At 39.1% G+C, this 26,296-nt stretch overlaps 1 protein-coding gene across 4 annotated transcripts in view; it reads right to left on the reverse strand.

Annotated features, from left to right (window-relative positions):
* Nucleotides 1-26,296, reverse strand: part of DLG2 (discs large MAGUK scaffold protein 2) — a 1,033,555-nt gene that overhangs the window by 748,311 nt on the left and 258,948 nt on the right. The window contains exon 1 of one of the 4 annotated variants that reach the window (XM_050713151.1): nucleotides 20,989-21,059. The exons of the other annotated variants lie outside the window; for them this stretch is intronic. Coding sequence (XP_050569108.1) covers nucleotides 20,989-21,039 — 51 coding nt within the window. The 5' untranslated portion in view covers nucleotides 21,040-21,059. Of the gene's footprint in view, nucleotides 1-20,988; nucleotides 21,060-26,296 lie in introns of those variants that run through there. 4 annotated transcript variants of the gene reach the window in all.

Genomic DNA, 26,296 nt, shown 5'->3' on the forward strand with positions numbered 1-26,296 from the left:
TGTGTTCAGCTCTAGGGCCCCCAGCACAAGAAGGACATGGAGCTGCTGGATTGAGCTCAGAGGAGGGCTACGAGGATGATCAGAGGGCTGAAGCACCTCATTTGTGAAGCCAGGGTGAGGGATTTGGTTTTGTTCAGCCTAGAGAAGAGAATGGTCAAGGGACAGCTTACTGCAGCCTTTCAGTACTTAAAGGGGATTTGTAAGAAAGATAAGGAGAGACATTTACTAGAGCGTGTAGTGACAGAAAAAGGGGTAACGGTTTTAAACTAAGACAGGGTAGATTTGGATGAGATATTAGGAAGAAATTCTTTACTATGAGGTTGTCTAGATACTGGAACAGGTTGTCCAGAGAGGCTGTAGATGCCTCATCCTGGAAAGTACCCAATGCCAGGCTGGATGGGGCTTTGAGCCTGGTCTAGTGGGAGGTATCCCTGCCAATGGCCCGGGGGGTGGAACTGGATGATCTTTAAGGTCCCTTCCAACACAAACCATTCTATGATTCCAATAAGAAAGATGAAGCTACTATGAAGTCCAAACATCTTCCACCTTTTTCTACTTTTCTGCAGACTGAAGAGTTTGTTCATTGAGTCTTCCTCTGATGATTAACATTCATCTGCATTTCTTCTTAGGTTTATATTTTAGTGAATGACTGACATTCTGGTTCCAAACCAAGCCCAAGTTGCAAAGGTATATTATTTGTATTCACATGTATACATGCAGGTTTCAGGAAGAATCCTGAAATCTAAAAATGGCTATATTATTGACAAGCAATTAAGAGCTACCTTACTTAAGATACCTAAAGTGTTGATTCTCTTTAAAGCTAACATGACTTGAGTTGAAAGATCAAGTGAATTAGAGAGTATGCTTTTTTTTTCTTTTTAGAAAGTTGAATACTTAAAAATACTAAAGCATAACAATAATACAGCAATATTAATAAAACACCAGTAAGAATACTGACAGTAACAGTTGTAGTAGAACAGGTATCAAGCGTCTTTAGAGTATCAAAATCTCACATCCAGCCACAGTACAAATGGGGAAAAAAAGACTATCCCTTAATCAGGAATTCAATTACCAGTTATTCCATTTTACTATTCTATTTAGGAGGACAAAGTACCTGAAAAAGAACTAGTTATCTTTAAAGAAGTTAATTTACAGAAAGGTGCCATCTCTTGTTCCTTTTTTGAAGGATGTAACCTGTTAAATCACTCGCAAAATGAAAAGACACAAGGATAGCCATCCATTTCTTGCAAAAGATACACAGAATCATTCGTACAAAATGAACCTAGACTTTTTCCATCATCTTGTCCTAATAAGCAAAGTATATTTCATATTTCATTCATAGTAGCAGCAAAACATAACAGGCAGAAGAAACAAAGTTATATACCCTGTAAATCCTCTTCCCTAGAGATAACATTTTACAAGATTCTTATTCAGCTACTATTTATAAGCTTCCCTTTTGCCACATGGTACATAATGTAGACTGATGCTCCATCTTTCCACAAAAGCATAAATAAACAAATAAAAAGAAATAAACAGCAGCTGCAGGCACCAATACACCATTTCACTGAAATGGTGGTGCCTGAATCCAGTTTAAATGCCTTAACTTTGGGAGTTAACAAACTCCACTTATTGACAAGCAGAGTGAGAACCTTCATGTGTCTGATCTTGGTTCAGAGAAGGAAACATTTTATTTACCCTGAGATTTAATAAGAAGCGTAATTAATTCAACCTACCTTTAGAGATTAAAGTGAGAAGTCCAAGCTAAAAAAATTGCTGCTACCCAGTGCCTGCTTTAGTGTAAACTGTCTTTATAGCTGAGTGTCTCCTTTCAAAGGGATCTTACAGTGCCTATGGTCTTAACGTAGGCTTCTCAGTTTACTTGAAGATGGTTGGAAAAATCCAGGAAAGTCTAAACCCATCCTGAATTATGCATTGGAAACATCTTACCAAGTTTTCAAATAAAATCAAAAATTCAGTCTGCACTTCTATACTTGTATGGAAAGTGTGATTAGGGTAAAATGGACTCATAATGTGATGGAAATAATATTTTTCTTCAATATATCTCCTCCTAGCAATCAGATTGAGTTGGTAGGTAGGAAATGTTGGCATTGCTAGCACTGCTGAATGAAGTCTGTGTTTGTTTAGTCTGGAGAAGAGGAGAAGAGGAGGCTCAGGGGAGAAGAAGAGGAGGCTCAGGGGAGACCTTATTGCTCTCTACAACTACCTGAAAGGAAATGGTGGGGAGCTGGGGGGTCAGCCTCTTCTCACAGGTAACTAGTAATAGGACTAGAGGGAATGGCCTAAAGATGTGCCAGGGAAGGTTTAGGTTGGAAAAGAAAACTTCTCCTCAGAAAGAGTAGTCAGACATTGGAACGGGTTGTCCAGGGAGGTAGTGGAGTCACTGTCCCTGGGTTTGTTTAAGAAAAGGTTGAACATGGAGCTTAGGGACATGGTGTAGTGGGTGACATCGGTAGTAGGGTGACAGTTGGACCAGATGATCTGGGAGGTCTTTTCTAACCCTAATGATTCTACGATTTTAAGTGACAGTGTAATTGGGACAGTGAGCTGCCTTTTGCCATCAAAGGACTGAAATGTTCCAGTTCATCAAATCTCTTTCAATGGTAATGTGAGTTTCAGAATTCAAGTTGAATTTGCAGAATCAAAAGTTATTATAAATTATAAACCAGAAGGAACTAAGAGAAAAATAATAACCTTATGGAGGTGATTCAACTATTCTGAGCACCATTTTAGGCTGAACAGTAAGATTTTTAAAAAGTTTGGGGCAAAGCAAGCAAAATCTTAAGAGCTTTTTTTTTTTTTTTTTTTTTTTTTTTAATCCATTTTTAAAGATCAAAAAGATTCTGTTAGAAATATAATGAAAAATAAGACGAGAGAGTTAAGGTAGTAAGCTACTGATTGGATCAGCTTTAAGAAATATAGATAACTCTACATATTACTGCGGAGCCGTCCTAAATTCTGTAATCACAGGTATTTCAATAGATGTGTAAACTTGTATTAGTAAAAGTTTTCCTTTTCTTAGGTTCTGTACTGCCTTTATATGGCAAGGCTTTGACAGCAGGGGCTGCAGGGGTGGCCTGTGTGAGCAGAGCCCAGCAGCTGCCAGATCAGAGCCAGCTCCAGATGACTCCAAAAGGGACCCGCTGCTGGCCAGAGCCAAGCCATGAGTGACACTAGTCGGGCCTCTGGGAGAGCAGAGTTAAGGAAGGGGGAAAAAAATCCTGCTGTGCTACAGCAGCTGGGAGAGAGGGGTGAGAACTGAGAGAGAAGCAGCACTGCAGCCCTCAAGGTGAGTGCAGCAGGAGGGCAGGAGGTGCTCCAGGCAGGCAGCACAAGTTCCCCTGCAGCCCATGGAGAGGCCCCTGGCAAAGCAGGCTGTCCCCCTGCAGCCCATGGGTCCCACATGGAGCAGATCTCCATGCTGCAGCCTGTGGAGGAGCCCCCGGTGGAGCAGGTGGATGTGGCCTGGAGGAGGCTGCGGCCCATGGAGAGCCCCCGCAGGAGCAGGCCCCGGGCCGGAGCTGGAGCCCGTGGAGAGGAGCCCACGCAGGAGCAGGGGGTCTGGGCGGAGCTGCCGCCCGTGGGGGACCCGTGCTGGAGCAGTTTGCTCCTGGGAGATGGACCCCATGGTACGGAGCCATGTGGGAGCAGTTCTTGAAGAGCTGCTGTCTGTGGGCAGACCCCACAGGCTCAGTTTGGGAAGGACGGCATCCCATGGGGGGGACCCCACGTGGAGCAGGGTCAGAGAGTGACCGTGAAGGAGCAGCGGAGATGAAGCATCAGGGACTGACTGCAGCCCCCATTCCCCATTCCCCTGCACCACTAAGGGGGGAGGAGGTGGAAAGGGGTGGATGGCGGTGAGGTGTTTTTAGTTTGCTTTTATTTCTCACTGCTCTAGTCCATCAGCAATAGGCAATAAATTACATTAATCTCCCTATGCTGAGTCAGTAATTCGTGAATGATCTCTGTTGTTATCTCAGCCCTGGAGCCTTTTTCCATCATATTTTCTCATGCTATTCCTTTGAATACAGAGAGTAGTGGTGGAGTTCAGCTGCCCATCAGGGTGAAACTGCTACAGCCTCCTTATTCTCTAGATGGTACTGTTCAGAGAAAAAAAAAAAGCATTCTTTCCTCTTCTTTACACTCTCTTATAAAGTCAGAAAAAGCCTGGAAAAGGCTTTGAAAGAAAACCAAACCTAATTGCCTATCTACTACAATGTCTGAGTCATAGCAGCAATTACGGAGTTGCCTTTCAGCCTAGCCTATAGCTTCCAATTTAAACAATAGACTATTTAAAATGTTGCTTACCTTACAAATGTAGAGTAATTACTTATTCTAAGGAAGATTCAATTTGGCATAAATACTAGGTACACATGTGAAATCACGTACGAATCTTGCTACTAATATTCATCGTTCCTAATTGTTAAATACTACTAATTTTTATCACCATCAATTTTCTTATCTAGCTAGAACATCTTTTATTATTTATGATATACACCTTTAAAAGTAAGTTTCACAACATAATGCGATCTAAAAGTAGAGCGAACAACTGAGATATTTTTATTTCTAAAAAGGAAGAAACTGTGGTCTTCAAAAGATATTCACTGCAAAAAAAGAAAAGTGACTGCAAAAATGGTGTTATGGGGTATCGTGATACTATTCTCTGACTGAAGCAGACATTGCTTCAGACTATGATTCTCCATTTGCAAAGAGGAAATGCGCTTTCTATGTCCTTCTATCCCTAGCTCAGGCCTCAGAGACTCACCCACATTAATAAATGTTGTACTGGCTGCTGTTGGTCTTCGGTACAACACCAGAGCAATCCTACAAACTTCAAATTGTGCCTTTGTGACACCTCCAGGACCCCTGTTATTTTCGGCAGGAACTTGCCATAGGAAACAATTCAGTTGATGCGTGAAATGGGACAGAGGTGTCTCCTCACTCTCATTTAGCTGTGTTGGCTCAGCAGGTCTAACAGGAGCAAAAAGCAATGAAAAATGGATTTTCACCACTGAAATGAGCAGCTGTGAGTCGGAATATATCAAAGCAACAGCTTTCTTGACTTAGAAGGTGTCGTTCTTACCGAGTCAACTTTGCTTATAAATCCCCACTGCTTCTGTTTTCTGGATTAGGAACGTGGAATTACACACACTCTGCATAACAAGTAGGCATGTTGGGGTGAATAAGTATTGTGAATAAACCCTGAAATCACAGGCATTTGAAACAGAAACAACCTGAACAAATCTTTTCTGCTGAGAAGACACAGTCAGTTTTGAGTACAGCATGTAGCTGTCTTCATTCCTTTTCTGTTTGTATTATGGTCACATATGGTGAAATTAATTATGTGAAGCGGTATATATCTATAAATGGTGATGTAATAAGTTGCAATCCAAATAATGAAAAATAGAAAGCACGTTACAGTAATATTCATGGCTTAAATCAGCAATTTGTTCTATCTAATATAGTGGGCAAAAGAGTATGAAAAAGAAGTAATGAAAATACTGCAAATTACATATTACAGGGACTTCTGGCAATTTTCTAACTGGTATAAGCTAGAAGCTGGAACCTAGAAGCAGCAGGCCAATAAAGCAATTTCATTTATATTTGTGCTTTTTTGGTCCTAGGCTACTCAAAGAGCTGGAAAGAGCCTGGTGTAGCTAACAGCCTTGGGCTTTGGAGCATACAGCAGCCACCCAGTGCTATTGGAAATCTTTGCAGAGCTGTGGGTTCTTTTTCCACAGAGTTTACAGTGACAGTTGTCTTCTACAAAGACTTTTGCAATCTTCTTAAAGCTGGAAAAAAAAAAAAAAAGCCTTGAGGGCTCTATAGCATCATAAAACATCAGTGGTATTTTTATGTGCTGTAAACACAGAAAGGATGAGGATTTCACCAAAGTAGTCACTAAAAGATGTTTTAATTCTACATTAACTTATTGTTAATGTTTGTAGAGCATTTCTTTCCTTACCTATAGAAACAGTACATTTTCAAATCTCTGTGAAGAGCTTATTTTAATTTCATGAGCACTTCTTCATAAAACTATAATGACCTAGGATTCAGACTTGAGGAACAATTGGCATTTTTCACATTGAGTAAAAAATAAGCTCTTGTTGCTAGAGGTTCCCAACCATGTTTCTACTGGAGCTTATCTACCAAATGTGTTAGCATGGAGAGATTTAATCTCTCTCCACAGACAATTACTATCAACATTTTCTAGAGATGATCTGTATAGTTCATTTTTCACCATAACAGTTTAAGGCTTTGATTCCATCCAAGTTTTCTTCTCCTTCTTCCAGACAAATAATGAACATTCTGTAATACCGTCATGTCTTGCAGTAAGTACATTAATGCATTTTCATAGCCCATGAAACCATCTGCATGGATAAATGCTGCCTCCAGATAAAACTCTCCAACTGAAAAGACTCACAGCTGTTCTCTGTAATAACCACTTGGGCTTCATTTTCACGTAGTGCATTTTTTTCTGTTAGCCATCATGTGAAAGGTGTTTTCACTGATAAAAGGTGATAGAAGGTGTCCTGGGATTAGATCATTACAGAAAAATAAATAAATAAATAAATTACTGCTGAGCTATATAAGGATAGACCTTGCTGAAAGAATGAGGTCCAGGAAAGGTAGTGTAAAACTCACAAACACATGCAATTTCTCTATGAAAGATTTCTGTTTACTCTAATTCTGAGTGCTCTTTGATTGATCCTGATGTTCTTCTCTGTTGATAGAAATATTATGTTAATTACAGCTGGTACCATCTGTATTAATTTAAAACCAAATGCAATTAATTTGAAGACTGTAAGGATCTGCACAGTTCTAACTCTCTTTTCTGGACATTTGCTGGATGTAGAAATTTCAGTCAAAGTAACCATAATGATTTCATGGAAAAGCAGCAAATGAGTTGACCCTTGAGTAAAGGTACTGTATTTCTCAGTTCAACACTTTGGCCGCAATACTGTAACATTTCTTCTGGTGTGTGTGCGCGTGAGAGTGCTCAACCAATCCTACACACAGAAATTTTAAAAGTTTCCATTGACATAAAACACTCTATAAGACCCTTGGAAGATTTGGGAATGTGACAGAAGATAATTTTAATGAGTATTATTTTCTTACATGTAGCACAATCCTGTTTAATCACCAAGCCTGCTGGTATTTCTTGTGGAACAGAATTTTGCACTTTGGTGTTTTAAATCCATTCAATTTTCTGTTTCCACCATGAATGTTTTCAGCCATTTTTTAAATAAATGTTTTGAGAAGGGCTTCCTTGTCTCAAATCCTTACATGGAAATGTATCATGAAAGACAGCAGGTTTGGGGATTTTTTTCTTCTCCGTGCTCCTAAGATTTTTGGTGCTTTAGTGTCATCCACACATTTTGCTTATTTATTTATCATGTTCTAAGGTGTGGCATGAAATTCATACGAGTGGTTAAACCAGCACTGGAGAGACTAACTCAGTAAAATCAACCACTGTACAATGAACAAGATTCAGAAGGAATAGATGATGCAAGGTACAAAGCCAATGAACAAGGATGGACAAAATTTCCAAAGATGCACTGACCAAGGGGTTCTTGTAATGATCTCTAGACAATTGTAAAAGTACTTTGACAGATATCTCCTCCTTTTCCTGCTTCAGATGGATGCTCCAGACAGAAGGAACAACCCAAGTCTTGGGGAAATCAGGAAAATATAAGTTTACTCAAGTAACAGAAGCTCAACTACTACGCTAGAGCCTCTCTCAGTACAGTTCTCATATGCAGTATGAGAAACACAGTTGCCTGAAGTCTCAGCAAGGAAAAGTTGTACATAGAAGAAAGTTAGTGATGCAGATCTCAATTAATTCTTTAAATTTAAGTTTCCAGAATAACCTTCAGTAGAAAGCCAGGTGTGTGAATGTATGGTAAAATCACAGGCAAAGTACTGCTCTACTTTCCGGCCATACCTGATTATATCTCACAATATAACCATGCATGAACATGTCTAAGACAACAGCTATTGCACAAAAGCCTGAGCAAAATCTGACTGTCAGCAACAGCAAGGAAACTTAAAGCAATTTCTAAACAACATTGCTCAGATTGTAACTGTTTGGATGATCTTCACATGAAGAACTGTTTTTCTGAAGGCAAATTCCACTTATTTCTCAGCTAGAAAAACATCTTTCTTGGGTTGTCTTTAATGCACTTGCAATTCAGAGGCATTAAGCCAATATTCAATGCAATTTCAGCCTGCATGCACTCTGAAGTCATGCACACTGCCACCTGCGTTTCCTTCCTGTTCCAGTATATTCCTAGTGATACAATACTTTTCTTACATGGTTGGGGCTGTATTTTTAACCAGTTGTGGTTATGGTAGATAAGCAAATCTCAGAAGCCCCTCTGCCAGACACTTAAACAGGAGGAACAGAAAGATAAACTGAAGCCAAATATACCAGAAGTTACAAATTCCCTCAGAGAAATGGAGTCCAGAGATACTTTGCTCCTGTATCCAAACCTTAATTTCATAAGGCCTTTGTTGAGGGATTAAATTTCAGCACTGGTCTTACAATGTCTTTTTTTTTTTTGTCTTTTTTTTTTTTTTTTCTAATTACTATTATAACAAAAAACACAAAACTGTCATGAATCATCTTATTCATTGACTTGGGTCTGGCAGGGAATAGTACCAGCTGCTTCAGAAGAAAGGGCAAGAAATCAGAACAACAGTAGAATAACTTATTTAGTTTGTACTTTGGAGCATGGAGACCATATTTTGAAATCATATGTCACTTTTCCAGTTTTATTCCTCCTTTTTTTTTTTTTTTTTTTTTTTTTAAGTCTTTCCAAACTCTCAGTATCCAGTATTTTGTCACTGAGATCCACTGGTGGGCTGTTGCTTTCAATAACATCTCCTTTCATCAGTCTTAGGAGTGTTGCCTTTCAGCCTCACTGAAGGTCCCTTTGTTGGAAAGTGTAGGAAAACTTCAGGACAGGAAGAAAGTGTGCTACTTAGTGCTATGACCTGTTAATTCATCTATTTACTAAACATAACAGCCTTAATCTTTAAAATCTCTAATCCTGAAAGCCTTTATTCACTAGTGACCTTCATATAAAGAAGAGGTGATAAATTTTCAGATAGGTACTGTAGGTTTGCTCTTGCTCTAGACTGATAACATTTTGGATCCAACAAGCAATTACAGAAAGGGGGAAAATGCCTCCTGTTTATTTACTTTTAATTTAACCAGGAATTGGTATTTCCTGTTAAAGAAAGGGAGAAGAGCAACGAAACTTCTTCCCTGGAAGAAGGGATTAAACAGAGCAAAATAAAGTCTTCCCAGATGGTCAGGAAGAAGTGATCAGCAAAGGAGCTTAGTTATTTGAGGGGAACAATTGCTGAATATAGGAAAGATTAAAAAACACGGGATGCTGTTTTCCAGTTGGTGAGGTGTTCTATTACTAGAGGCTCATGCAAGAATGGAAGTGATATGCTGTACCAGTATGGCGAGGGAAAGGCAAAGGGCACAGTGGCACATCTCACTGAAATGATGAAGAAGGAGAAACGGTGGGCCCAGGGTTGGACTGGAGATGGAGGCTGGGGGAATGTGGTAGTGAGGTCACCACCATAGCACTGAAAAACCACCCTACAATGGATGTGGGTCCAAAATTAGAACCTGTTATTATCTTGGCCTTCCTGCTATAATTTTCTTCAATAAGAAATGCATTGAGGTAGCATGGATAGAGCATTGTTTTGATAAAGCATTGCCTTAAACTCACTATATGAAGTCAAAGTCTCAGAGGGTACAGCAGTCAGTTTCTGAGAGCCACAGAAAGGAAAAAAATAAATAAAAAATGGAGTAAAACCTTGGAAGAAGATCTAGAAGATTTGAAACAGTAAGGGTAGCAATTTTTGAGCTGTTTCCCAAGGTACCCAGTGAATGATATGCACTGCAAGGGAAACAGGCAGTATTTCAATGAGAAAATATCACTGGAGGAATCAGAGACTGTGTTGAAAAGTATTGCTCCATAGATAAGTTTGATGTGAAGCCAAGAACTAGCATCAAATGTCAGTTGTGGAGAGATTGTACATGTGTGAAAAAGAGACAGTCATGGCAGATGCAATTTAGACATAATAAAACTGAAACAAATAAGATCAGAATAAGCCAGGGAAACCCAGAAGTGACTCATTGCTGTTTACAGTTTGCAAAGAGAAACAAGAGGTATTGCTTCTGGGGTCCTGAGGAGGGGATGAGGGGGTGTTCTATGCAGTTAAGTGCAAGATCAGTGCCGAGGGGCCTTGTCCTTTGAGGGTTAAGCAGTCTGTGTAGTCTGTAATTTGGAAAAGTTATTACAATTACTTTTCTCTTCTATTCTCCTTGCAACACAAAATTGGTTATAGGTTACACATTGCCTTAATCTGCATAACATTCAGGACGTTGCTTCTGCAGCCCTTCATGTGCAAGGCTGCAGTCAGCTTTTCCCTTTGACACATCCCACCTACCACCCCTGGTTGCTGTACCTTGTCTCTTGTTTTCCAGCATTTGAATTGCTTTTGCTTCCCCTCACCATTTTCCACTACTTGGACCCTAGATTTTGGTTTGTACTAGGGATGATGGTAGATAGTATCAGTAAAAAATAGTCATTAGACAGTAATTAATTGTTTCCAATAAGGTACATGCACAAAGCTTAAGAGTTCTTCAACGCCTCTGCCTGATCAGCTGGTACTCCAGTCAACTCTGGTGGTGTAAGAAGCAAGAAAAGAAAAAAAAAAAAACTAAAAGGAAAAAAAGGAAAAAAAAAAGGAAAAAAAGGAAAAAAAAAAGGAAAAAAAGGTAAGGGGAGGAAGTGAAATTGAGAAGGCTGGTAAACTATGAAGCCGTTTGGAAAAGATACTCAGGGAACACCTGATGCACTGGAGAAGACACTAAGTAGGGAATGCCCTTCTGGGGATACCCCTACCACTTCTCTTCCTGTCCAGCTGTTGGGAAAACTCTTCCTTTTCTCTTTTCTCTCTTTATCTCTTTTTTTTTCTTTTTTTCTTTTTTTTTCTTTTTTTTTCCTTTTTTTTCTTTTTTTCTTCTCTTTTTCTTTTTTTTTTTTTCTTTTTCTTCTGTTAGAGTTGATGTTTGCCACCAGCTATGGACCACACAAAAAATACTTTTTCATCTTTGTTTGATCTTGCTTTGTGCAACAACATCCTGATGGGGAGCAATACATCCATTCATGATTTATTAGCCTGTCAAAAAATCTTTAAAACTTTTCTGTATTAAATGTATAAATTCCCATAAAAACAGAAGACAGCAAACATTCTCCCTTAGCTTAATACCATTAAAAACAATTTCATAGCAACTACCTACAGGTTGCATTCAACTCTGAGCTCTTTTTTAGGTTGAGAAATCCTGCATTTTCTGTGTGAGAAGGAGTGACATAAATATTCACTTAAATGTCAAAACTTTGTGAAAGTTGATCTGTTTAGAAGATCATGTCAACATTTAAATCTAGCTAGGGGGTAATCTCAGGGTCAAGTTAGATGTTTCAGTCAGATGGCTAATGGTAATTAGATCTTCACAAATCCCCTAGTAACCAGCTTCTGACAACTTCTGACAAGTTGGTAATTATCTTAAACAGTCCCTGACACTTGAATTGCTTGCTAATTTTACCACTTATAGAGACATGGCAAATGTACAGTGGACGTATTGTACAAATATTTGTTAATTAATCCTCACAAAATATCCCCCTAAGATACATTAGTGTCTCCATTACTTCTATTAGCATTTTCTGGTGAATCAGTGGAAGCAGTTCAGGTCTTCTAGGGTCACATCTACACTTCTGCACCCATGCTCAGTCTTTCTTCTTGCATTTCTAGCTATGTTTATCCCTGAGATGATCCTATAGTTTTAGGTCCCTTTTGAGGTGTATGATACTGATCAGCTGGACAACTGTGAGTGTTTTATTTTGGGTAAGCCGAACTGGTTTCCCTAGTTACCTAGTTTTACTGACTCAGAGAGACCAAGCTCAGAGGAAGATCCTCTGTCTCAAAAATACCGAAATCTTGCTGTCTGACATGAGAGTCAAATTTCACTCGATGTACATGGCCCATCTCCCTTTTTGTGATGCCTTTGCAGCACCTGCCTACTCTACAAAAGTGCCACAGCTCTCAGAAAAGAGCCTGACCTAATAGTGTTCTCCTCAATTTGATCTCACATAATTTTAAAGCGACTAAAATAAAATATAACAATTGAACATCACTGAAATAATGGCCTGATGTACCAGATGGGCAAGAGGGAAACATGCTGCAAACAGCTCAGTTCAATTACTCACTGCTTATTTTTTGTATGTTAATTAAGTAATTTAGAAGCAAGAACCGAGACAAAAACAAAGGAAAACAAATCAGATGATCTCATTGTCCTGCTAGCTCTTGCTCTTGCCTCATCTCCAGGGTGTCTTGGCTGACCCTTCACAACAGTTTGCTCCTCTTCCCACAGTTTTATGTCTTCTATTACATGTAAAAAGAAAGAAAAAAACCTGCCTGACCAACATTAGCAATCCCATCCTCGCTGCTTTGTAGGATTAGTTTGACCAGATGGAAATGTCTACAACAGAGAGACCTACATCTCAGCTAGTCACCTAAGCTCTCTCTGGTAAATGGAGAGAAACTGGCACTTTCAGGACACAATTAATCTCATCCCCGTGTAGATATTTAAACTAGGTCATATGAATCATGCATCAGAAGAGACAATTCCTCTCTACTGACACTAAAGGGAGCCTGAAATCACTAGATACATATGTTTACATCGGTTATGTCTAAAGTTAAGTGAGCTGAATGCCACTTGAGTTCTTTAGATTGCTCTCTTGCTGGAAAGGCAAAATGCCGTATATTCACTTCCCTGTTATGCACACGGTTAGAAACACGTACATGTCCTTCCTCTCCCCTCTTTTAAGAACTCAAGCATTACAAGAGATATATGAATGTATCCACAGGATTCACTACAAAAAAAACAGGTTTTCATAAGAAATTAATAACATCTCAAAACATCATTACGTTCACAAGGAAAAGAGCAAAGCCCTGCCCCTGAGGAGGAACAGCCCCAAGCATGAGGACATGCTGGGGGCCACCCAGTTGGGCAGCAGCTCCCAAAAAAGGGCCTGGGAGTCCTGGTGGGCACCAGGCTGAACGTGAGCCAGCAATGGGCCCTTGCCACTAAGAAGGCTGATGGTATTCTGGGCTGCATGAGGCAAAGCATGGCCAGCAGGCCGAGGGAGGTGATCCTGCTCCTCTGCTCAGCACTGGTGAGGCCACACGTGGAGTGCTGGGTCCAGTGCTGGGCCTCCAGTGCAAGAGAGACCTGGGCATACCGGAGAAAACTCAGCGAAGGGCCACCAAGGTGATCAAGGAAGTGGAGTATCTCTGCTGTGAGGAGAGGCTGAGAGAGTTGGCACTTTTTAGCTTAGAGAAGAGATTTAGCAGGCATTTCATCAATGTCTATAAATACTGGAAGAGAGGGTGCAAAGAGGACGGAACCAGGCTCTGTTCAGCGGTGGCCAGTTCCAGGACATGAGGCAGTGGGCACAAACTGGAACACAGGAGGTTCCCTCTGGACATCAGGAAGCACTTCTGTGCTGGGTGGGTGATGGATCACTGGCACAGGCTGCCCATAGAGGCTGTGGAGCCTTCTCTTTGGAGATCTTCAGAAACCACCCGGACATGGTCCTGGACAGCCTGTTCTGGGTATCCCTGCTTGAGTAGGGGCTGGACCAGATGGACCCAGAGGTGCCTTCCAATCTCAACCACACTGTGATTCTGTGAAAAGTGCACAGGGAGAGAAGTATACGAAAGCACTGATGAGCTCTCTAACAACTTCTTCCCAAGAATTCAGTTTTTTTCTTCATGAGTCTTCTAGCAGAAATGAAATAATCTTTCAAAGTGTTAACATTTTCCTTTTCTAAAGGACCTATGTAATGTGATTTTATTTCTAATAAAATTATGCCTCATATAATGTCTAGTCACTGAGTTACTAACCTTGATCATAGCTATAATAATCTAAGGATATAAGTGAAGCGAAAGGGCAGCATGCACCTAAAAGTGCTTCTACTGTTTCAACCACTGGACAAGGTCCCATAAAACAAACCACCTCTTCCCCACAAGCTTTGTTTTCGTCATAATTTATCTCTTCACTTTTCCATTTTATCTGGGAGATCCCTGTTTTGCAAGATCAACCTTTCAGAAGAGTTCCTGACTTTTGCTTAGTGCTCAGACAAATTTCTAAACAGGGACATAAACAAGGACTGGGGTTAAGAGATTCATTCCTTGGAATTTCTATTATGCTATTTATGCCTTTTTTTTTCTTTTTTTTTTTTTTTACAGGGAATTAACATGAAATTGCTGATAAAATATATATTAGCAAAGATCTGAAGGAAAGAAATATATGTAATGGCAGGTTAATGGAAAACAGATCCTGTCAAACTAACTAACATGCTATCTGTTCTCAGATGGGATTACAAATTTGGGTGACAATGGTAACAATATTGATATAATATACTTAGACTTCTGTAAATCATTTGATATGGTGCTACATGACATTTTATTAAAAACAAAATCAAAATAGCACTTTAAATGGATTAAAAAGTGTCTAACTGACAGGATTCAGATTGTAATTGCAAAGAGGGCAGTTCATCAGCTTTGTCTAGTGGGCTCCTCAGGGACTGGTGCTGGCCTTATGCTTTTTAACTGTTGATCAGTTGGGGAGAATTACTGATCAGACTTAGCAATGACAGAAAAAAAGTAGTGCGGTAAATGGTGCAGAGAACAGGTCACCGCTACTGATCAATGTATTCTTTAATACAGACAGCAATAAAGTCCTAAGTCTAGGAATAAAGAAAGCAAACCTTCCTCACAGGAACTTTTCAAACAGGCAGGGTCTGCTATTAGGCAGATGGGAACTCTAGTAGATAGAGGCCAGAACGGGAACTGCCAGTGCAGCAATGTGGTTGAAGGACTTGATGTAACCCTGGACATACACACAGGTATCTTTAGTGAGAGCTGGGACATTTATTACGTCTGCATAGGGCTGCAACTGTTCTGAAGCTGCACATGTGGCATGCACAGATCAAGAAGCCTGCTGTGAAACTGGAGACAGCTCAAAAAGACCTCAAAGGCAAGTCAAAAGACAAGTCAGGTGAGGGGTGAGAGTGCTGGCAATCATGCTTTGTAGTAAAAGGTGCCAGGAGCACCGTTAATTTACTTAGTCAAAAAGATGATTAGGTGATGCCACAGTCTAGAGCAACATGGGGCGAATAAGCCTTTGCAGTGGACGCTTCAGTCCAGTGGACTTCAGTCCAGTGGTTTAAAATGTAGCAAAAAAATGAAAGTGACCCAAAAGCTGGAAGCTGAGTCTAGATTAATTCAGACTAAAAATGTCATACATCTGCAAATGACTGATTAACCCCTGGAATAATACACTTGTGAAAGCTTCTTCCTCATCAGAAATTACACAACAGAGACTTTTTTTCTTTTTTTTTTTCTTTTTTTTTTTTTTATCTAAAAGGTATGGCAGGTGCCAACAGATGTATCCTTGAAACAATTCATGATAGTATTGCAGTCTGCGCTATCAGACTAGATTAATTATGATTGTTCTGTCTCACTTGAAAACTTGGCCACTTATTTTTGTTTGCAAATGAAAACCAAAGTTTTGAAAACAAATCTGGATCAGGCTGAAAATCCTGTCCAAAATATCTGCAGATATGTGTGAAGTAACTATCATATTTTTCTTCATCTGTCCTGCAACTTGGACGAAAATGCTTTTTGGAGTTTTACTCCTACAGTTAATCTGCCTTTCCTAAGGTTTTAATGATCCTCTGTGCCATCAAAGGAAGGCAAGCCTTTCCAATTACTTCTCTTCAGAGATTTCAGTTTGAAATTTGAGGGTTTTACTGCTTTGGTGAAGATGAGACAAAAATGAAAAAATGCTTGTGCTCAGGTTTCTTTGATTTGTTTTTGTGGATTTCAGATTTTATTCTACTTGTCTTCCCAGAAGAACTATGGAAGCTGCACAGTTATCGGGAGAATTTATACTATTTCACTCACTTACACTCAGATCTCTCTGGAGACACAAAGGAAAAATCAGCCACCCCTGAGAAAACGGAGATGGCTACGCTTTTAGTAATTTTTTAATGTTGTCATTATGGAGTTTCTGTATTAGTCATTAATCCGTAGTTATCACTCATTATTTTGGCACTGGGACACAGGGGAATGCAGACTGCTTGAATGTGCTCCAGAGTTCATTTCACCAGTGTGTGTCCACAACTGAAAAAATAGCAATTCTTTTTGATTTTGGCATCTCTACATCCAAAAGACACTTTCCTTGTCTCTCGTTGTCTGTGAGGATAGCATGGAAAGAAGGTAGTGGGGATTTCCTCCTCCCAGAGCAGGTACAATCATTTCATACATTCACCCTGTGCCAAAAACCTGGGGGACTGGATAGGAACACATCTCAGCATGTCCAAAATACATATACTGCCACATATATTGTAGTGGTAAGAGAGGACACACCTGTGAAGACTAGCCCTGGAAAATGCAACCATTGTTCAACCACAGAACCCAGAATATCTTTATCCAACTTAGCGTGAGCAAATGGGACAGAGGGAAGATGAAGTTAGAAGCGTATGTAGATAGAAGCTAACCATGAGACATTGTTGGGCAACCTTTAATTGTTGCTAGCTATTATCAGCTCCATCCATCATTGATTAATTCTGCACTTCTCCCCATCACGGTGATAGCAGTCACAGAGTTTCCCAAGAAAAAGAAAACCTTACTTTTGCCTGAGTCCAACATTTTGTATGCAGCATTGTTGTCAAGATTGTTGATCTAATTTCTCTGCAATCTCATAAAAATCAAAGAGGCACTGGCATCTTTAGTACCCAGGGCAAGCCTATCAGTGGTGATTTAACAGCAGAGTATTTCACTTTTCATCACTTTTATATAAACATAAAATTGTCAAATAGAGACATGATATTATATTCTAGTTAGTTGCATATATTAAAAACCCAACAAATTTAAATACGCTTACATTCCTAGATCTTTTCAATTCTCCCTTAACAAAAAGGCCAATTATATATCTCTGATAAGCATAGCACATCAGATAAGCTCTAATGAGCCCACATTAAAATGGGAGATACAAAATAGAACTGAAATAATATTATTGGTACTAGCATGTATCCAGAAATTTCTGAATGAAGAATGAAGAGTGCCCAGCTTCTGTATCTTCCAGACAATATTTTTGTGACCAACTCTTCTAAATTTAGAAAAGTACCCCATATCCCCATAGCGTAACATTTGTATTTGTTTAATGTTCATAAAGAATTCTGTCATAGTTGTGGATTTAATTCCTTATACTGTGCTCCTCATCTTAGCATCTCTGTACCAATTCACCCATTTATAATGGCCTTTCAGGGAATATTATTCTGGCATATAGGTTAAGTATAGTTCCAATCTTACTATATCCAGAAAACCAGAGCTGCTGCTGTGTTATTAATTTATTCTAATTACTGCTTTCATTTATTACTTGTTATGACCATGTACTGTAAATCAACACTTGCAGCTGGGTGGAGAGGTAAAGTACATACTTAGGCATTACAAATGCTTGCGAATCTGGGCAAGGTTGATTTCAGAAGTTGAAAACTCAATCTTAAGGATTCAAATTATGCATTTCTTAAGCGGAAAGAACTACTGTTTGAACTGTGTGAGACTTGATTCAGATCTCCTATTAACATCACTGGTGTGATTGCAAAAACTAGGCCATAAATGAGAACTTTATCTTCCTGCCCCTAAGTGTGGGCAGTAGCAGTATATTTTAGTAACAGGTACAGCAAGCTACCAAAAGAAAGAAATGCTGCAGTGTTATTACTGTTGTAATTTTGAGAGAGCTCTCTTTGTAGGAGCTTGTCCAAGAGATCAGTAACCTCTTTTTTTGCAATGAGTTCTCTCTTCACCAAAATTCTGTTTTTATTTATTAAAAGGATAACAGCAATACAAACAGCTCAGTTGTTTTTAGCTCTCACGGCCATATCCCACAGGTGTTAGACAAATCCCTTATAAAGTTCACGGTCTTGCTTATTTTATAGTCTAGGCAAACATTTTATAATCAGACAACAAGATATATTAAAGAAATTCAACTAAATATTCACAACATACATAAGATTATCCTATTCCTCACGTCAAATCTCTTAGGGTAGAAATTCCACACCAAACTTATTTGCTTTCTAGTATTAACCTACATTTTGCCTTGGTGTCCTACACTACTAGAGGAACCATGCTCTGACCTGCCACTTGATTTATCGTTATGACTATGCTGGTATGAGTACAGTGATTCAGACTGTGTCAGACTTTATCGGACTTACAAAAAGGAATAAACTCAAATAAAAACTTCCCCTAAGTAGAACAGTTGAAGAGTAAATTTTTAATTAAATTAGAGAAAGTGAGAAGCCAGTCTTTCTTGTTTATTTCTTTTAAAATATTACATCAAAGCCATTCATGTGACTTCTGAACTGTTCTTCACTTAACAGAGAGGTGCTAGAGGATGGTGTGTGGTAGAAGACTTAAAGGAGGAAAATATGCATAAGAAAACAGGGACCATGTCTGGAAGTCTGTGAGAGTTGTGAGTCCAAATCTCTTTGATTTCTTTATAAATGCCAGACTTCACCCCCCATTTGCAAATACCATAAGTCTACAGAAGAACATGGTTTGGCAATACAGGTCCAAGTCTGAAACATTCAGAAACTCTTTTCATAGAATCAATGAATCATAGAATCATAGAATCATAGAATCACGACTTCCTTTGGAAGAACAGAACAAGTCTTGGAACAGGTGGTGATATATGTGATACACACAATTATGTGGAAAAATCATTAGTATATACTAGGAGAGAGGGAGAATTCACAGAATCATATGATAACATGATAGTTTGGGCTGGAAGGGACCTTAAAGCCCCTCCAGTTCAACCCCCCTGCCATGGGCAGGGACACTTCCCACCAGACCAGGTTGCTTAAAGCCCCATCCAGTCTGGCCTTGAACACTGCCAGGGATGGGGCATCCACAGCTTCTCTGAGCAACCTGTTCCACTGCCTCACCTCCCTCTGAGTGAAGAATTTTTCCTAATATCTAATCAAAATCTACGCTTTTCTAGTAGATTTAGATTAGGTATTAAGAAGAAATTACAGCCGCATGTAAAAACATAGAAGTTAGTAGCTCAGTTGGCTTTTGCAATGCTTTATGGCTTTTGGAAATGAAACACTGTTATTTATTACTATGATTCTTCTGCCTTTATTAGCCCACAAGATAACATTGCAGCTGGAAGCTGCTCAGTTAAGATAATAACTTATGGTTTTGAAACACAGGCGGGACAAGAGGACGAACAGAGAAAGCTAAAGGATTAAACAACACCAGATTCCAGCATCCTCCATGGGCCCTGGCCATACATCATTTCCCCCCTCGACAGGTCCTCTTCATCATCTGAGATCCTCAAAAAGTGACAATTCATAGGTCAACATTTCAGCTATAAATTGTATCATGATTACAATTTGACAGGCTAGCATGATCTTTTAGCTGAAGCATAGGCTGGGGAATGTATAGAGGGAATACAGAGGAATGTATGTAGAATAGTTCTGTCACCACCACTGTGACCCAAAGTTTGCAGTCAGAACAAAGAAAGGTGCTTAGTTAACCCAGTGTTCAGGCAGGAGCTCAGTTCGGTAAGGTGCCAACTACATCCGCTAATATGAAGACAGCCTTAAATTCCTGCTGAACTAACCTGGGAAACCTTTGACACTTCAAAGGGTATGGATCTGAATTCATAAAAAAACCCACACGATCTTTACACTTAGCTCTGACAGCCCCAAAGCCAGTGCTGACTGTTGCTGAGAATGAGGTACCCAGTGCTCACATCAAGTCCCATGTTAAAGTACAAATGAAAGAAATCAGCTCTTCTTCCCAAATTCCCAGAAGCACCAGCTGTGCATCCAGTAAGACCCTCAAACTGCCAGCCAGAAATAGCAGCCCAGATTCACAATAAAATCCGTCAGAACTACACATACAGTTCATAAAGGGAAAGGAAAGGAAAAACTCTTTCAGACCTTCAAGAAAAACAAGACCCTGGCCAATAAAAGTTTTTAAAGTTTATCTCAGGCTGTGCAACCTAAATATTTGCAGCGTTTCCCATATTTTTACAAGAAAAACTGCTAATACTGAGAGAATTTGAAATACTTATCTGTGCCAAGAACCAAAAGTTTTTAATGGCAACCACTAAAATCATTTGCATTTGAATACAGAAAGTATTTTCAATACACAGTGGGCACAATTGCAACTTCAAACATTTGATACTGGGCAGCCCCATGCCACAATCCGCTCCTGAGACTCAGTCTCACGGAAAATACCACAACATATTTAACTGCCGCAGATAGTGGGAGATTTTCGGGCACACTGCACATTTATACAAGAGCACTTCTGATCTTGGAGGCACTGCCTTTAGATTATAATTCACTGACTTCTGCGTTTATTTATGCTAACTTCCACTGAGGTACAAAATTGTGTATATATGAGAGCAAGAAAGAGATGAGTTAAAAATACAGTATTTTAATAATATTGTCTCTCATAAACAGGCAATGTTAAGCAGTAGTTAGATTATTTTCTTTAAAAAAAAATCAAGCTGAATTTCATTTTTAAAGTGTAGGTCTGGAGAAATTCTGATTGAGAAAGATATTTTGCTCATAACTTCTCAGATATCTTTCTCCCTTTTAAAACCACTGACTTTGCTTCTGCTCAGGCAGGGAAAAGCAGTTATTCACACAGGCAGGTACGTGTTCGTGGTCTGTACTATTCTTTAGTTAACTGTAAAAATAGACTTTGATTAAGAATGCATGGGGTAGACTTCTAAGTCTGCATATGCCAACCAACTTCACACGGGCAGTTTCAGATAGACTGGCAATCAAGAAGCAAGAGTCCTACCTTGAACTTGAAAAATCTGCTTTCTCTAAAGCCATAAACTGCAGCTGCCATCAGAAACAGACCCAATTGCTTTTCTTTTTCACTTTCCAGGGCAAGCGAATCTATTTCCTGTTACAGCCTGTACTTATAGTTTAATTCTATCTTATGACTTAAAGACTAAAATATTTGAGAACCACTAAGATTTTTCCACCCATTTAAAAGGGGAAAAATACAAAACTCAAAACAGATGTTTTATAATGTATTTCATTTATTTTGGCCACCCATAAAGCTGTGGCTTATGTTAGTGCCAACCAAGTTAAAAGCAACAGAGTTCTTCAGAAACACTGTGTAATACATTTTAGACTGACCAGGCATGGGGAGCACCTTTCAATAAACTCCTATTTAATAAGTAATTTTTCATGTCAGAAAAAATAATTTAGGAATTGCTGAAGGTGTCAGTGGCATTGCCATACTTGGGCAATTCCTCCAGGGATGTGCAAACTTTATGCAGTTTTTCTATGTTATTATACCCCAGTGCATGTCTTGGAAAGCAGATGACCAATGTATACATTGAAAACAGATCGGTTAGATGAAATTAGAACAACTGAGGACAATGTCCTTAGAACAACATCATGTAAACAACAGTCAGTATGTTGATATTGTATCTCAAACAACTATTCCAGAGACATTTAACACCTAAGGTCCCAACAAATTAAAGCTATCTTATCCAAACAATCATCAGACTTGGGCTAGTACAAATCTTTCACTTTTTTTTCTGTGTTTATGAATGAAAGCAAAAACATTTCAGAAGCTGAACCCATGAGAATCCTAACAGTTGCTGTGGTACTTACTGATAAGGTATCTCTTGGAAATTACAGTAAAAAGAGTCATGTTGAAATTTCTCCTGTACCTATTCTTATTTAGACTGAGAAATCAATGCTCAACAACAGACCCACTTCAGTAGAACACCTTCAGCACAGTACTGCAGGCTGGGGGACGAAATGAACAATAAAGAATGGTTGGTCTCAAAACATTTCTTTATTGACAATTTACTGCACAGAACACAGGGCTTATAATGTGGGTATGATTTACTAACCTGCCAAAAACATTATAGGGAAAGCATAAGGAAAGGACAACAGCTGTATTTTAACAAGGCAGCAGCATTAAAAGTTTTAACCTGTATTTCTTGGCTTGCTATCCAAATATTCAAAGAAAATATATTTTTCACCTTCCTCCTCAGAAGAGACACAAAAAGTGAATTTCAAAAGTTAATTAGAAAGTAATAACGTGAAAGCTTAGCAATTCAGTACAGCAACCAGCAGTACAGACTTCGACCACATACATAGGACCAGATTCTTAGAATGTGAGCTTCTAAAGAAAACTACTTTGTAATCAAATAGCAATTAAATTATTTTCACCTAATAAGTAAATATGAAGTTCATTATTATCAAACCAAGTGCAAATACAGAAAACTCACTTTAATTCAGAGGCATGCATAAAGCAGTTTAAAAACAAAATATCCTTTACAAGTATTTCTCCAGGTAAAACAGTTTAGCCATCATTTGCCAGCGCTTTCCTTTTCAGACAGACACACTCATCTGAACTTGAAAGAGCCAGAATGCCGAAAGTACCTCCCCAATATGTTGACTGAGGACTGTAATTCATCTAAATTATGCAACTGGATTCCCACAGCTGGCCCACAGCTTGGCTTAGAGCTCTATTCAATGCCAATGATCCTGTCTGCTAATATTGTCCTACTTGCAGAGAAGGTAATACATCCAGCAACTTATATTGAAGTTCTGACATTAATTAACAGAGCAAGCAAACGTTGACATGACTGACAAACACTGGTTAATAGTTACTGCGAGACCAGTGCTGCCAGCTGGCATTTTTCTGTAACACTTTGCAATAATAATCTCTTGTTTATTTCTTAGGATATTGCTTATAATTTGTTTGTAGGCATTTTTTTTCAAATGAGAAACAAATCAGGACACAAAGCCAAAAGCAGACACAGCAGCAAGACCCCGATTTTCAGACAAGTAATCAACAAGAAAGCATGCAAGCAGCATCACTTGGAGGATGCATGGGGGACAAGAGTATAGGAATTCTTATCCTATATAAAGCAATGTAACTTTGCACAGCCTTTGGCTTCTTGTCTCTGGCCTACCTGGACAGTAACAAAACATATTTATCAGATCATACAAGCCTAGAACCTGAGCTGCAAGCAGTTAAAAACTGAAGGTCACTTTGCTGCAAAATTAAAACATGCTCCTATGCTTTAGCAACACAGACAACGATAAAACAAAGCCTCTACAACCACCTGTAATAATATGCCTGTTCAGCTAGCAATTCCAAAGTCCTCAGCAGCACAAGGTAGACATTTTCTGCAGCTGGTTTTACATGTACATTCCTGCCAAATTGTTGTCTCGTCTCCTCTTACCTTCACATTAGTCCGGAGTGCACAGTAACATGCAAAAAACATTGCAGTAAACAAGGAGCATATGGACCAGTATTCAGCGTCTCTGCTCTGCACAAACGGTACACACACGATCCCGAGCATGTGCTACTAAGGAGCATCCGTTCCCTCTGTCAGTTTGAAAATGCATTGATCTCTGTTTTTCTGACTACAAAAAGACATGTCTTGAAGGCACTGAGTGAAAGCTACATATCTCTTCATCGACTATATATAGCAATATGCCAGTAATTTCAATTAGCAGAGAATTCAGCATCTGAAACTTGGACCTCAGTTGCTTTTCCTTCCAGCATTTTAAATTCAGGGGGGAAAAAGGAGGGGGAACTCACCCAGAGGGGAAAGGTGAGGAATTAAAATGTAAGCAGTGAGTTACTTATATTTCCCCCTGGCTTTGATGTTTTTCTTTTCAATATTTTACAAACGTTATACATAGAAAATGAAGAAAGGTTTGTCTGCCAATTCTCAAATTTACTGTAGATTCTGCACTGTTTCTGTCTGGTCTTGTTAAAGATGCAGCATCCCTTTTAACAAAGACAACGTCATCAATCATGACAGATTCAACATGTTCTACTTACAAATACAATCTCTGATTAAGGACAATGGCTGGCTGGCTTATTAACGTTTCCTCAAATGCAAGTTCAGTCCCCTGTGCTAATCTATTTTTAAATAAAAAGTCCCACCTACTCCTTCACTTCCATTTAATAAAAATGCAGCGGACTACTTCTAAAGATCCTGTATTGCACTGTGCTCCTAGCTAAAACACTGGACATAGGTTTCAAACTGCTTGCTTTCTTGCTGGGATTAGAAGCACAGAGAAAAAAATAAAATCAAAGCAGGAAAATCCTGGAGAAGGATGTGCCCTCACATTTGTAACTACATATTCTGAATTTAAAATGCTCAAATATCATCCAGAAGGAGGGAACTCAGAACCTAGCCAGAAGGCAAAGCTTTAATTCACATGCACAAAAATAAGATCAAACCACTTCTTTTACTCCTGTTAACCGCTGGGATGCTACAAATTAACTGATTGTTTACTAGACTGCAGGAACAGAAAGTCAAAGACTCAACTCTTTGTTTACAGCACCAGGAACCACCGATATTCATACTGAATTATGAAGCAGCCTTCAGGAATAAAATCCAAAAAGAACCTCTGCTTTTTTTCACTGCAGCAGATACTGTGGGAGGCAAAGAGTGGAAAAGGCTTTACTACCTCCTTCTCCATCAGCATTGAGCAGTTTGTGTAGGATAAGCATAACTTAATAGAAATATCTGCAGTGACTTTTAGGATTTCTTTAAATAATGCTTTATGTAAACCCCCAGAAACCTGCAGAAATACAGAAGTCCTATCAAAGTCAGTGGGTATCTTTCTGTGGGCAATGAGGTGAAGAAGCTTAAAGAGAAGGGCATGCATTTAAAGAAGAAAACCAGGGGGAGGGGAGAGACGGCAGGGTTTTTTCCAACATCTTCCTAAAGACGAGCTCTCAGAAACTGTCGTCAACTCCAAGTGAACAGCTATTTTTAGCCTGTCATTGTTTGTGCCTTTTTTTAGGAATGAAAAAGGCAGTCGTGTTTAAAGCTAGATACTGCTCTATAATGTGTCCTAAGACAGCTACTTAATTTGATCCCCAGCTCCATCTGTCATACAAATTAAGTAATTAGTAATCACAACCATCTTTGACACAAGCAATGACTTCCAGAACAAAAAGGATGAACCCTCTTCTTAAATCTAACTCTGCAACTTCTATTAGTAATTAAACTGGGGCCCAGATAACCAGGATATCCCAAAGTTATGATAATTCAGACTCCGGCTGCAGCAATATTTACCCAATAAGCTAAAACATAGTAACCCATTGCTCAGCAAAAGCATGGGAGAATTAATTGATGCATTTTTTTTTCTGATAGTCTTCAAGTGAAGAGAAAGGGAAGGAGATCATAGTTTATTTTGCAGTACAGTACATTAACAATTAAAATTTAGCATCTAAGTCATCGAAAAAATATCACATATCTTGGGGAATTGTGATCCACTGGAGAAATGAAATTCAAAAAGCAAAGACGAATAGATGCATAGTCCTGAACAGCAAGGCAAGGCTCAGGCAAGCATGTAGCTGCATATGAAAATCAAATTCAAGTCTCTTTTCTGCCAAAGGAATTACACGAGGTTTCAGTCAGCAGAGTCTCTGAAATAACTTTCTACTTCATGATCCTAAAAAGTTAATGTTTTTGTATTTAAGCAAACAAACCCAATGTGAGGAAAACAGGGATCTTACAAAAAGAAAGCAGAGATGTGTAACTATATGACTCCCAAGCGATAACCTGTATAAAAGACATCAGATATATTTAGGAAAACAAGAAGTAATGCTGTCCCAAAGTCTTCACTCAGGAAATCCCATGACTCCTGAGTGTCTGTGAGGAAAAGTTATCTAGGAAATTACAGACCCTGACCCTCGTAACACTGTGCCAGTGAAAAGGGAAGACTCCCAGCCATGCCTCCTATAATAACTGTGGGACATTTGAGAATTTGATGGAAAATTGAAACCTCTGTACAAGCCAGCAAGGTATTACTTTGATAGCAGACCAACTTAACACATTTAGCAGGGGCTACTTCAGGTAATCTGCACAAGCAGATCCCTGCAGGGTTTCTTCACCTGTGCCAAAACATTTCTTATTGCAGCAGTCTAATTTTTAAAGGCAGAGTTCTCATAAAGGAACATACAACATTTTATTATGACTAATAGCTACTCAAAAGCATCAAATATTGGTGATATTTGCTGTCCTTGATATACAGGTGACAACAATGAGCGAGGAAAAAGCTTTGTCTGAGTCTGCCAGACATGCCAAAAATAGCAGAGCATTTCG

Source organism: Cygnus atratus, chromosome 1, assembly GCF_013377495.2.
Source record: "Cygnus atratus isolate AKBS03 ecotype Queensland, Australia chromosome 1, CAtr_DNAZoo_HiC_assembly, whole genome shotgun sequence".
In the NCBI taxonomy this organism is placed as follows: Eukaryota; Metazoa; Chordata; class Aves; order Anseriformes; family Anatidae; genus Cygnus; species Cygnus atratus.